Raw genomic sequence first — 12269 nt, 5'->3', positions numbered from 1 at the left:
ATTCTCCAACCCAGGACCTAGTCATCTCTCTTGATGACTCCCATATCAGACCATCTGATAATGTAAGAATCCTTGATGTTGTCCTGGATAACCAGCTGACCTTCTCTCCTCATGTAGACAACATGACAAGATCGTGCCGGTACCTCCTCTACAACATCAAGAAGATTCAGATATTTCTCTCCATGAAAGCCACTCAGATTCTTGTCCAGCCACTTGTTGTTGTTTGTTTATTAGGATTTTAACGTCATGTTTTACACTTTGGCTACATTCATGACAGTTCACAAGGTTATATCAAACACAGTCCTGGACAATTTAGTGTCTCCAATTCACCTCACTTGCATGTCTTTGGACTGTGGGAGGAAACTTGCACCCAAGTGGTGAAACGAGCTTCCCTTGTCTGTCTGAACATGCTGTCTTTAAGAAACGATTAAAAACCCACCTCTTTACTAAGCATTTAAGAAGAAGATATACGATAGAAGATATACTTTATTTGTCAAATATACATATACAGTTGTACAGTACAATGAAATTCTTTCTTCGCATATCCCAGCTTGTTTGGAAGCTGGGGTCAGAGTGCAGGGTCAGCTATCTTATGGCACCCCTGGAGCAGACAGGGTTAAGGGTCTTGCTCGAGGACCCAACAGTGGCTGCATAGCAAAGCCTAGATTTGAACCGCCAATCTTCCGGTTGATAGCACAAAGCTCTACCCGCTAGGCTACCACTGTACCACTGACGTGTACTTACTTACATGTCACACTAACCTTGGTTCTAACAGGGTTTCAGCAGATTTGTGTTCTTGGACTGTTATCTACTTAAACCAGAGTAAGGTAATGTTCACTATGGAAGCTCTTCTGTAAGTCACTCTGGGTAAGAGCGTCTGCTAAATGCCGAAAATGTAAATGATCAGACAGTGTTTACTGACTAATAAAAAAGACCAGCGAAGTATTAACAGATAAACAAGCACCGTGGATAAACATAAAAGACCAGATATGCTGCTGCACCTGATGAACTAATACTAGTACAACACACCATTATGTCATTATATGCCATTAACAGTGTCTGCTCAGTATGAGGTCCTATTAGAGTTCATTTCCATTGATAGATTGGATAAAGAGGGAAAGTGTAAAGTGTACAGAGCTAGAGTAATTATGTAGCCCAAAGGTGCATCTATATGGAAGGTTAGCTCATGAAAATGTGATTAAATTTACGGTACTGTAAGTGTACGTAATGAAGTGGTTGTAAGAAAACGATCAGTGTTTTTCACAGGTCATAAATATACAGTACCCAAGAGTGAAGGAGTGTGTGTGTGTGTGTGTGTGTGTGAGGGGAGGGGATTTGGTGTTAGGGACTTATTGTACCTTGTAATGTATTGGCTCTTATGAAAACATGAGCTTTTTTGGTAGTTTGCACATAAATAAAACATTCCTTACTGATTACCATTATAATTCTTGCATAAAGGAAAATAAATGTTGCTTATTCTGCTAGTTCTTTTCTCCTGACACTAAGCTTTATTCATACATTTTTTACACGGAATGGATGAGATACAATGGAACAAAGTGTACCTTGAAGGCTGTTATTATAACTGGTTTAGGTGCCATAGTATTATTGATGTGTGAGTCATGTTATTATAGGCATGGTAGAAAGATGCATTATGAATTATGTTTGCCGTTGTTCATAGTGTTTCTGAGTAGGGTTTTGGTTGGATTTAAGTTAGGATTACAAGAGTAAATTCTTTGATTTGATGCCTCAAAAATGGAAAGTCTGAACCTTCATCTAGTTCAGTATTCAATTCAAAACATTGGTTCTTTGATTGTTTTTATTTGCAACATTGTGGATCATATAAATTAGGGCTGGCTCGATACCACTGTCTGATACCAATACTGCAAATTGAGTATCTGCCGATACTGATACCAATCCGATACCGCCATTTCTCCTCTCAAACAACTAAGCAGTAATAATACTCACTCACTATCTAAATAACAATGCTCAGACTGTAAAACAAATATTCTAAAGGAATAAATACAGAACCTACAACATCACCTTTATCTCAGGTGAGCGATTTATCGTTTATAGAGCGATTTTTATTGTGTTTAAACAGTTTTTTTAGATGTGGCTGTAAGAGATGATCAGATCGGTGCCAGCCCTAATATAAATATAAACGGTCAGTGCCTGCAGCAGACAAAATTGGCCACTAAAGTCTGCTGGGTCGGAAAAGACTGGACTAAAAAGGGAATGGGGTCTTTGACACTGTGTAAGGACCCTGGTTGGTAGCCTGAGTGACTCTCCGTGTGCAAGACTGGCATAATGCTTAAATCCACAGAATTATGAGCGAATAAGAAGGGGCTGGTGGGTTGCGCATCCATATGAGGCATTGTCAGGCAAATATACCCTCCTTGGACGCAATTAGGGTACCCAGTAGTGGAAGATTAATTTGGCTATGTTAAATTAGGAGAAAAATTAGAAAATGCTTGAATAAAATGTGGCTCTTCCTCTTGGATTTAAAGATCTCAGCATGTCTCTGTTAAGTTTAGAATTTGAAATACAGTGGAACCTTGATTTAATGGGATTAAATTTTGGATTAAATGGACAAAATCTGGAAAAAGATTACGATTATACTTATCATCTGATAGGGGTTAATAAAGGACTCTGATGTTCTTTGTAAAACAAGTTTAGTTGTGATAGTAAAACCTGAATGGTGTGTATGTGTGGTAAATATTCACATACTTGAGTGATGGTGTGCTGACATTGTGGAGTGATTATACACGGTTGTTTCAGTGTGTTCGCATGTGTCAGCTGAGTAAAATCTGTGCAGCTGCTCATACTGAATATCACCTTCAGTGTCACCATTAGTTTTCCTTTTTACTCAAAACAACTGACATTAATGTCACCTCATCAGCACCTGCCACCTCATACGCTACCACGCTGATAGCACCATATGCTTCAATCAGCTGGGAAAGACTACAGTGCAGTCACAGTTTCTCCTGCGTGTCTACATTATTTCTGCTACACTTGCTAAATCTGTAGTGAACCAGACTGTCTGACATGTCTGGAACACGTTATGGTGTTAGGCTTTACTTCTGTGCTTGTCTTTTGTGAGAAAAAGTAATAAAATATATACTTTTTCCCACAAAAGACACACACACACACACACACACACACACATATACTGTATATATACAGTATATATATATGCATGGAATTGCTACTACTCTCGTGAATAGTCACATAAACATAAAAAAGAAGACAGACCTTAGATTTGTGTTATAATGCTACCCTTATTGGTGCCCAGGTGGCGCAGCGGAATTTTCCTCTAGCACACCAATGCTGAGATTCTGAATGCCTGCAGCAGATACCAATTGGCCACCGTATCTGTAGGGTGGGGGTCGGACTATGTGTGGGGTGGGATCTTCATACGCTGTGTAAGGACCCTGATTGGCGTCCGCCTGTGCAGAATGCAGGGACGAGAAGAGGAGGGCTGTGCATGTGTCGGAAGAGATGTGTATAGCAGCGTTCTCTCCTCGGATGCAATCAGGTATACCTCAGCAGCGGAAGACAAATTGAGTGTGCTAAATTGGGAGGAAAATGGGGAGAAAATGCATTAAACAAAGACTGCAACACTTAAAGTAATAATTTACGTTCTTCAAAAAGTTTCCGCACTTTTTAACTCTATTTTTTAAGGATTTCAAAAACAAATCACATCACTTTTGTACATAGTCACTTTCCGCTGCATTTTTCCAGCATCGTACCAACTTTTTAATGCCATCAGCAAAAAAAAATGTTTTTGGTTGAGCGTGTAGCCACTGATGCACTGCCTTTTTCACAGCATCATTACATGAAAATCTTCATCCCCTTAAAGCTTCTTTGAGCATCCAAAAAAGGTGGAAATCAGATTGCGCCAAATCCGGACTATACGCTCTGTCTCAGTCTCTCAGACACAACCAATTACTGCTGTTCCCGCCCTCACAGTTTCCAACTAAAACATAAAAATGCAGAAAGTTTTTGAAGATCTCTTGTATTGTGCCTGAGGAGTTTGCACTATATGGTCAAAAATGTAAATGGTCACTTTGTTGATTGTAAGCTTGTTGGACATTCAGTCCCAAACCATGTCATTAATATGGAGTATCCTTTTAAGTAATTTTGTAAAGCTGTCTAGAGAAGCACACTTTTCTATCGATTATGGAATCCGCAAAGGAACAAAATGTGCTAAATTTGTAAACACATACAGTGGTGTTCAAAAAAATAGCAGTGATTTTTAAAAAGTGAATAAAGCACAAAATCATTATAATAATTTTAATTTCCATAAATGCAAATGCACTGAAAATACTACACTTTCAATTCTAAATCAAAACATTAACAAAATTTTGCCAGTTTGTGTTAATCCTTTACAGAAAGTTAAGAAAAATTTATATTAGGCTGTTCAAAGAAATAGCAGTGCCAGCATTCTCAAATTAAAAAAATATATCTATAAACTGAAAAAAATGTTTGAGGTTTCACTTTACTTTAAATTACTGAACTAATATTTAGTGGCATAACAATTGTTTCCGAGATCTGTGTTGCATGGAGTCGACCAACTTCTGGCACCTCTGAACAGGTATTCCAGTCCAGGATGATCAGGCTACATTCCACAGTTCTTCTGCATTTTTGGGTTTTGCCTAAAATAAAATGCATTTCAGATGTCAGCCCACCAGTTCTCTATGGGATTAAAGTCAGGGGATAGGGCTGGCCACTCTATTACCTCAATCTTGTTTGTCTGTAACCAAGATGTTTTGGGTCATTGTCATGTTAAAACATCCATTTTAAGGACATTTCTTCTTCGACATTTTTGCTTTCATCAGTCCACAAAATGTTGAGCCATTTCTCTTTGGACCAGTCAATGTGTTCCTTGGCAAATTTGAACCCATTCAGGACACGTCTTTTTCTTAACAACGGTACTTTGCGAGGAGTTCTTGCTGGTAAATTGGCTTCACTTAATCATCTTCTGTACTCACTGGGAACTTCAGATGCTCCTTGATCTTTCTGGAGGTGATCATTGGCTGAGTATTTGCCATTTTGGCTATTCTTTGATCCATTCGAACAATAGTTCCACACTTCCTTCTGCGTCTTTCAGGTTTTGGTTGTCACTTCAAGGCATTTGAGATCATTTTAGCTGAGCAGCCAATAATTTGCTGCACTTCTCTGTGTGTCTGTCCCTCTACAATCAACTTTTTAATCAAAGTACGCTGTTCATTACAACAATGTCTGGAACAACCCATTTTACCCAGTATTTCAGAAGGAAATGCACTATGACCAACATGTGCAACATTTGCCACCCTCCTAAATTAAATAAGGGCCAAAATTGACACCCGTTCTTCTGCAGAATGAATGACTTCACCAATTGAACTGCTCACTGCTATTATTTTGAATACGCCCCTTTCAATCAATGCTTCGATTACTCAGAATGAGCAGCATGCACGTCCTAATTGTTGGGTTTGTTTTGTTTTGTTTTGTTTTCATTACTACACTTTCAAGTAAATTTTTTGCTATGTAGAAATATCACTTCTACTAAAAACAATGATTTATCAGGTTAATGGTGTTGGACTGCTATTTTTTTGACCACCACTGTACATCAAACATTGTCAGCACATTACAGCACAGAAAAGTCTGTTAACCATGTGAATGAAAAATGTTTAATCGCTAAACGCAAACCTTAAATTTTGAATTTCACATCAAATTGCATATACATATAATGGGAAACGGCTCATTTCACAGTCCGTGATGTGATATTTCACAGCCATGAATTAGGTAGGGCCTTAACTATAAGTACAGTTTATACAGTTTTGTACAAAAATATGTTTGTGTCCTGGATTTGATCCCCAGGTGGGGTGGTCCCCCGTGTCTGCCGGTTTCCTCCCACAGTACAAAAACATGCAAGTGAAATGAATTGGAGATACTAAATTGTTCATGACTGTGTTCGACATTAAACTTGTGAACTGATGAATCTTGTGTATAAGTAACTACCTGTCCTGTCATGAATGTAACCAAAGGGTAAAACATGACATTAAAATCCTAATAAACAAATAAATTAATAACTACCACAGCAAAGTATTTCTGGTGTTTTATTAGTACAGGTTAACATGTAAATTGATATAGATGGTAATCACACAATTAATAAAGATATACTGTAGTATGTAGTAGTAGGTAGACATAGGAATAATAATATTAGAATATTTGTTTAGGGCAGCATGGTGGCTCGGTGGGTAGCACTGTCACCTCACAGCAAGAAGTTCCTGGGTTCGACCCCCAGGCGGGGTGGTCCAGGACCTTTCTGTGTGGAGTTTGCATGTTCTCCCCTTGTCTGCGTGGGTTTCCTCCGGGAGCTCCGGTTTCCTCCCACAGTCCAAAAACATGCAGTCAGGTTGATTGGAGACACTGAATTGCCCTATGTATGTATGTGTTTGCCCTGCAATGGACTGAGATAGATAAGAGATATACTTTATTTGTCATATATACATATACAGTTGTACAGTACAATGAAATTCTTTCTTTGCATATCCCAGCTTGTTTGGAAGCTGGGGTCAGAGCGCAGGGTCAGCCATTGTACAATGCCCCTGGAGCAGACAGGGTTAAAGGCCTTGCTCAAGGACCCAACAGTGGCTGCATAGCAGAGCCTGGATTTGAACCGCCAATCTAACAGTTGATAGCCCAAAGCTCTACCCACTAGTCCAGGGTGTTACTGTATGTGCCTTGCGTCCATTGAAAAGCTAGGATAGGCTCTAGCACCATCCGGGACCCTGACTGGATACGCGGTTAAGAAAGTGAGTGAGTGAATATTTATTTATCCCTGTACAGTTTATATGTGTAAACCCTTAGCTGTTTTAAATGTGTACAGTACGTCCCACTAGGCTGTATTGTCTATGTATTCACTACATGTTCTAATCTAGTAGATGTAGCTGCTCCTTCAAATAACTGGGCAACTAAATGGACGCTGATGTGTTAAATGTATCTGTGCCATTAGGGGCCTTACTTTAATTAAAGGCTGTACACTGTGATTTCACCAGCACATCTTTTAATACCATAATCATTGATTTCTTTGTAATTTGTTTGCCTTTCTTCCGTCTCTTTCATTGACTGGCTATATTAAAAAAAAAACGCCGTTCCTGTTCGGGCCAGAAATCTTTAGGGAAATTTGCTTTGCTCAGATTTGATTTCTCTCTGCTTTCTAATTGCAATCTGTAACCTAGACAACCGACAGGGCTATGTTAGGTGAGGAGTCGGGGTGATAAAGAGAGAATGAGCTGTTGTTTATGGGCCAAGTCTGGCTAGCATGGATTAGCAGTTAGGATATAACAGTTTATAAACTGTTGATTTGCTTGTGGAAGAGAGAGTGACGAAGGCTGAACTTTATAAATACGTGATCAATATCTTCACTACATGTTTTATGGGTTGCAGTCAGTTTAAAAATCAATAAATTAGTTTTAATCTCTATCTTTCTTTCTCTGTGTCTCTTTTATATGTGAAGCACCCACTTTTGACTACGGGGACATGCCATCTCCACTGAGTGAGACAGAAAGCACTATTACTGTGCTGCTTCGACCTGCCCAGGGACGAGGTGCTCCTGTCAGGTGGGAACAAAATCACTCTGACATGCTGTATCATTTATACTTGGGAAATTTAAAGTACAAAATGTGTATGTCCATGTGTCATTTCCTTATGTAGTCATTTCCTTATCTAGTTAATAAACACTGATCAGTCATAACATTAAAACCACCTCCTTGTTTCTACACTCACTGTCCATGTTATCAGCTCCACTTACCATATAGAAGCACTTTGTAGTTCTACAATTACTGACTGCAGTCCATCTGTTTCTCTACATACTTTTTAACCTGCTTTCACCCTGTTCTTCAATGGTCAGGAACCCCACAGGACCACTACAGAGCAGGTATTATTTTGGTGGTGGATCATTCTCAGCACTGCAGTGACATGGTGGTGTTGTGTTAGTGTGTGTTGTGCTGGTATGAGTGGATCAGACACAGCAGCGCTGATGGAGTTTTTAAATACTGTTTCCACTCACTGTCCACTCTATTAGACACTCCTACCTAGTTGGTCCACCTTGTCACTCATTTATTTCTGCTGTTTGAGTTGGTCATCTTCTAGACCTTCATCAGTGGTCACAGGACGCTGCCCACGGGGCGCTGTTGGCTGGATATTTTTGGTTGGTGGACTATTCTCAATCCAGCAGTGACAGTGAGGCATTTAAAAACTCCATCAGCGCTGCTGTGTCTGATCCACTCATACCAGCACAACACGCACTAACACACCACCACCATGTCATTGTCACTGCAGTGCTGGGAATCATCCACCACCTAAATAATACCTGCTCTGTAGTGGGGGTCCTGATGATTCAAGAACAGAGTTCAAGGAGGTTAAAAAAGTATGTAGAGGAACTGATGGACTGCAGTCAGTAATTGTAGAACTACAAAGTGCTTCTATATGGTAAGTGGAGCTGATAAAATGGACAGTGTGTGTAGAAACAAGGAGGTGGTTTTAATGTTATGACTGATCTGTGTATTTTCAATGAGCTTACTATGTAGGATATTATAAACATACTCAAACATAAACAAAATCTCTCTAATACTGTGCATGCTCGTGATTGGTGTAGCAGCAGTGTGCAGTCTCTTTTCTCCAGATAACTTGATTAAAACTGTAATGAGTAGCATCAGCTTGATGATTACTCTTAGTAATGACGCTACCTTGAGATGATTCTACTAATTACACATTATTCTCACTAATATAATCTTATTACTGTTAATTACTTTCCAACCTGTTGTTTAAATACAAATGTTTACTGGCATAATTCATAAACTTGAGACCCTGTAAGGCTTTTTTTTCCTTTACTTGTACTGCATGGTCTCACAGTAAGCAGTAAAATGGAGTTAAAGAATGTTAATATAGTGGTTACAATAAAGGATTGTAATCACTCCAGCATTTCTTAGTTTACCCTCAATTCAAAGCACCTGGAGTCTGGGAGTAAATAGTAGATCAAAGAGAAGATCTTTAACATATTTTATTGTACTAAAAAGTTTGTTTAAAGCCTCTTTATAATTAAAGTGTAAGAACAAATTCTGAACAAATATTTATAATGAAATATAAAAGCCAACCTTAAAAGAACCAGGCATACAAAAGGAAACCATCTTCCAAGTCAGAGCCCTGAGTTGTCAGGATATACTCTGAACTTACTGCAACCCAATTAAGGTGGCTACAGATGATGATGGAGGTCTAATAGTCTTGGAATTTTAAATTCATGTTTGGTTAGTCATGCCAGTCATAGCTAAAGACCTTATGAAGCTTTGAATTTGTGTTAAATAGTAAAATTTTTAAAATGTATTGAAATGATACTGCAGCTGTTCATCAACTTCAATAATAATAATAATAATAATAATAATAATAATAATAATAATAATAATAATGTTGATGATGATAATAATAGTAATAATTTAATAATAATAATAATAATAGTAATAATTTAATAATAATAATAATAATAATAGTATTGATGATGATAATAATAGTAATAATTTAATAATAATAATAATAATAATAATAATGATAATTTAATAATATTAATAGTTATAATAATTTAATAATAATCATAATATTTCAATTAATTAATTTAATATTATTATTATAATGATAATCTAATAATAATAATAATAATAATAATAATAATGTAATAATTGTTGTTATTATTATTAGTATTATTAATTATGTTTAATATTTATTTTAATTATTAATTTATATTTTTTTGTAGTGTAGAACAGATTTTCTTTCAGTGACATTGTGGTATCTGGACAAATAATGATGACGTACTGGTTAATATACTGGGCTATTGATCCAAAGATTGACAGTTTAATTCTCATCAATACTGTGTACTTCAAATAGCGTTTGTCAAATAAATAAATGTTAAATTTAAATGCTCATATGCTACAGAATAAAGGTTAAGTTAAAAAAACACCTTAAATTTCTTAATTTTGCTTAAAATGTGTAACTATAAAATGACACTAAAATCTTAAATAATATTAATGAGCAACTTTGCTTTGCAGCACGTACCAAGTCGTGGTGGAGGAAGAGAGTGTGAGGAGGGTGAAGAGAGAGTTAGGGGTGCAGGAGTGTTTTCCTATTCCCACCTCTCATGGTGAGGCACAGGCCAAGGGTGCTCCTCATTACTACACAGCCGAACTGCCCCCCAGCAGCCTTCCTGAGGCAACACCATTCACTGTTGGGGACAACCACACCTACAATGGTTACTGGAACAGCCCGCTCGACCCCAGAAAAAACTACCTTATCTACTTCCAGGCCATGAGCAACTTTCGAGGGGTAAGTGATAGGCTGGCGTTGCAAAGAAAATGTTTGGCACTAATATGAAAGTAAATAATGGCAAATAGTTTTAGTATTATTTGAAGTTGTTGTTTATTAGGAACACCTGTACACCTATAGCAGATGTTTGATTGGGGGAAAATCGAATGCAAGTAACTGTCAATGCCATGACTGTTGGTGCTAAAAGGGCTGGTTTGACTAGTCCTGATCTCCTGGGATTTGCATGTACAACTGTCTTTAGTGGTGCAAATGACAGAAAAACATCCAGCAAGAGATGGTTCTGCAGGCAGAAATACCTTAGAGTACAATGGCAGGTTTAAACTGTAAGAAGGATATGGTCACTTAAATGATCATTTTAAAGCCATGATGAGCAGAAAAGCATCTCAGAACACACACAATCAATCAATCAGTGTGTGCATCATGATTTTGGTTCATACACCAAAAGTAATGATGCACAAACTGTTTGCTCAGTGCTCAATTCTTATTGGTTTCTCCTAATATGCAAAAAAAAAAAAAATTCTTTTTTATTTATGCATTTTCTCCCATTTTTCTCCCGATTTAGCTTAGTCCATTTGTCTTCTGCTGCTGGGGATCCCTGATTGCATTTAAGGAAGGTATATTTCCTGCTCACGCCTCCTCCGACCAGTGCGCAGTCCTAGCGGACCCTTTCTTTTTCACCCATGCATTCTTCACAGGCGCCTCTATCTGCTAATCAGGGTCCTTGCACAGTGTTAGAAGACCCCACCCACATAGTCTGGTCATCCTGCGCTAGCAGGCATGGTAGCCAATTAGAGTCTGCTGCAGGCACTGCCAATTATGCGCGCTAGATGGCGCCTAGCCGTCGGGTGGCAACAGCGAGTTTCGAACCGAGGAGTTTAGTTCTCAGCGCTGGTGTGCTAGTGGAATATCCACCTACATTTTTTTTTATGTACAAGTGATCTTCAAAAATACGGTGAGGGTGGGAGGAGTAGTAATTGGTCGTGTCTGAGAAACTGAGAGAGAGCTTATAGTCTGGATTTCCACCTTTTTGGATGCTCAAAGAAGCTTTAAGGGAAGAAGATTTTCATGTGATGATAATGTGAAAGCAGCGGTGCATCAGTGGCTTAACTAAAAACGTTGTCTGCTGATGTCATTAAAACGTTGGTACGACTCTGGAAAATGCATCAGAAGGTGATTGTGTAGAAAAGTGATGTAATTTGTTTTTGAAATACTTAATAAATAGAGTTTTAAAAAAGTGCGGAAAACTTTTTGAAGAACCCTTGTATTTTACCCCCTTTTTTCTCCCAATTTAGCTGAGCCAGTCTGCTAATGAGGACCCCCCATGGCGTCCAAGGAGAGTGTATACTCATCTTACACACACACTCCCTCTGACATGTGTGCAGTCCACCAATCTTATTCACCCATCTTTCAGTGAATTTGTGTGTGAGGTCGGCTTCACGTACGGAGAGCCACGCCCCAATCCCTGCACTCCTCCACTTTCTGTACAGGCACCCTGGTCGACTAAGGTCCTTACACAGCATTGATAACCCCACTCCTTAGTCCGGTCTTTCCCACTCAGCAGACTGGAAGCCAAATGTGCATGCTAGAGGGCGCCCAGCTGACCAGGTGTCCTATTAAATTATAATTACGTCTCTGTAACTACTCGAACCATCACAACAATCATACATCTTTTAAACTCTCGCGGGCCACATAAAATGATGTGGCGGGCCTTGAGTTTGACACCCCTGTTTTATCACATTGCTTTGCTGACGGCTTAAATGTACCTTTAAAGGCACAATGACCAAATATCCTGTTGTCAGTTTTACTCCAAAGGATTCAAAGATTGTACAAAACTGCAAATATTCAAAAAGGGCTACAACCAATAATGGTGTATAAAACCATGAAATATTACAAGCAAAGAAAAAAACTACAGTAGG

The 12269-nt window shown here is 38.4% G+C and overlaps 1 protein-coding gene across 8 annotated transcripts in view; it reads left to right on the top strand.

The window, feature by feature from the left end:
- Positions 1-12269, top strand: part of ptprub (protein tyrosine phosphatase receptor type Ub) — a 516837-nt gene that overhangs the window by 354320 nt on the left and 150248 nt on the right. For all 8 annotated transcript variants that reach the window (XM_062991362.1, XM_062991366.1, XM_062991365.1 and 5 more), the window contains exons 11-12: positions 7499-7601; positions 10080-10353. In XM_062991362.1, coding sequence (XP_062847432.1) covers positions 7499-7601; positions 10080-10353 — 377 coding nt within the window. The remainder of the gene's footprint in view (positions 1-7498; positions 7602-10079; positions 10354-12269) is intronic.

This window comes from Trichomycterus rosablanca, chromosome 3, assembly GCF_030014385.1.
Source record: "Trichomycterus rosablanca isolate fTriRos1 chromosome 3, fTriRos1.hap1, whole genome shotgun sequence".
In the NCBI taxonomy this organism is placed as follows: Eukaryota; Metazoa; Chordata; class Actinopteri; order Siluriformes; family Trichomycteridae; genus Trichomycterus; species Trichomycterus rosablanca.
The sequence above is the reverse complement of the archived record's forward strand: the minus strand, read 5'-3'. Positions and strand labels throughout refer to the sequence as shown.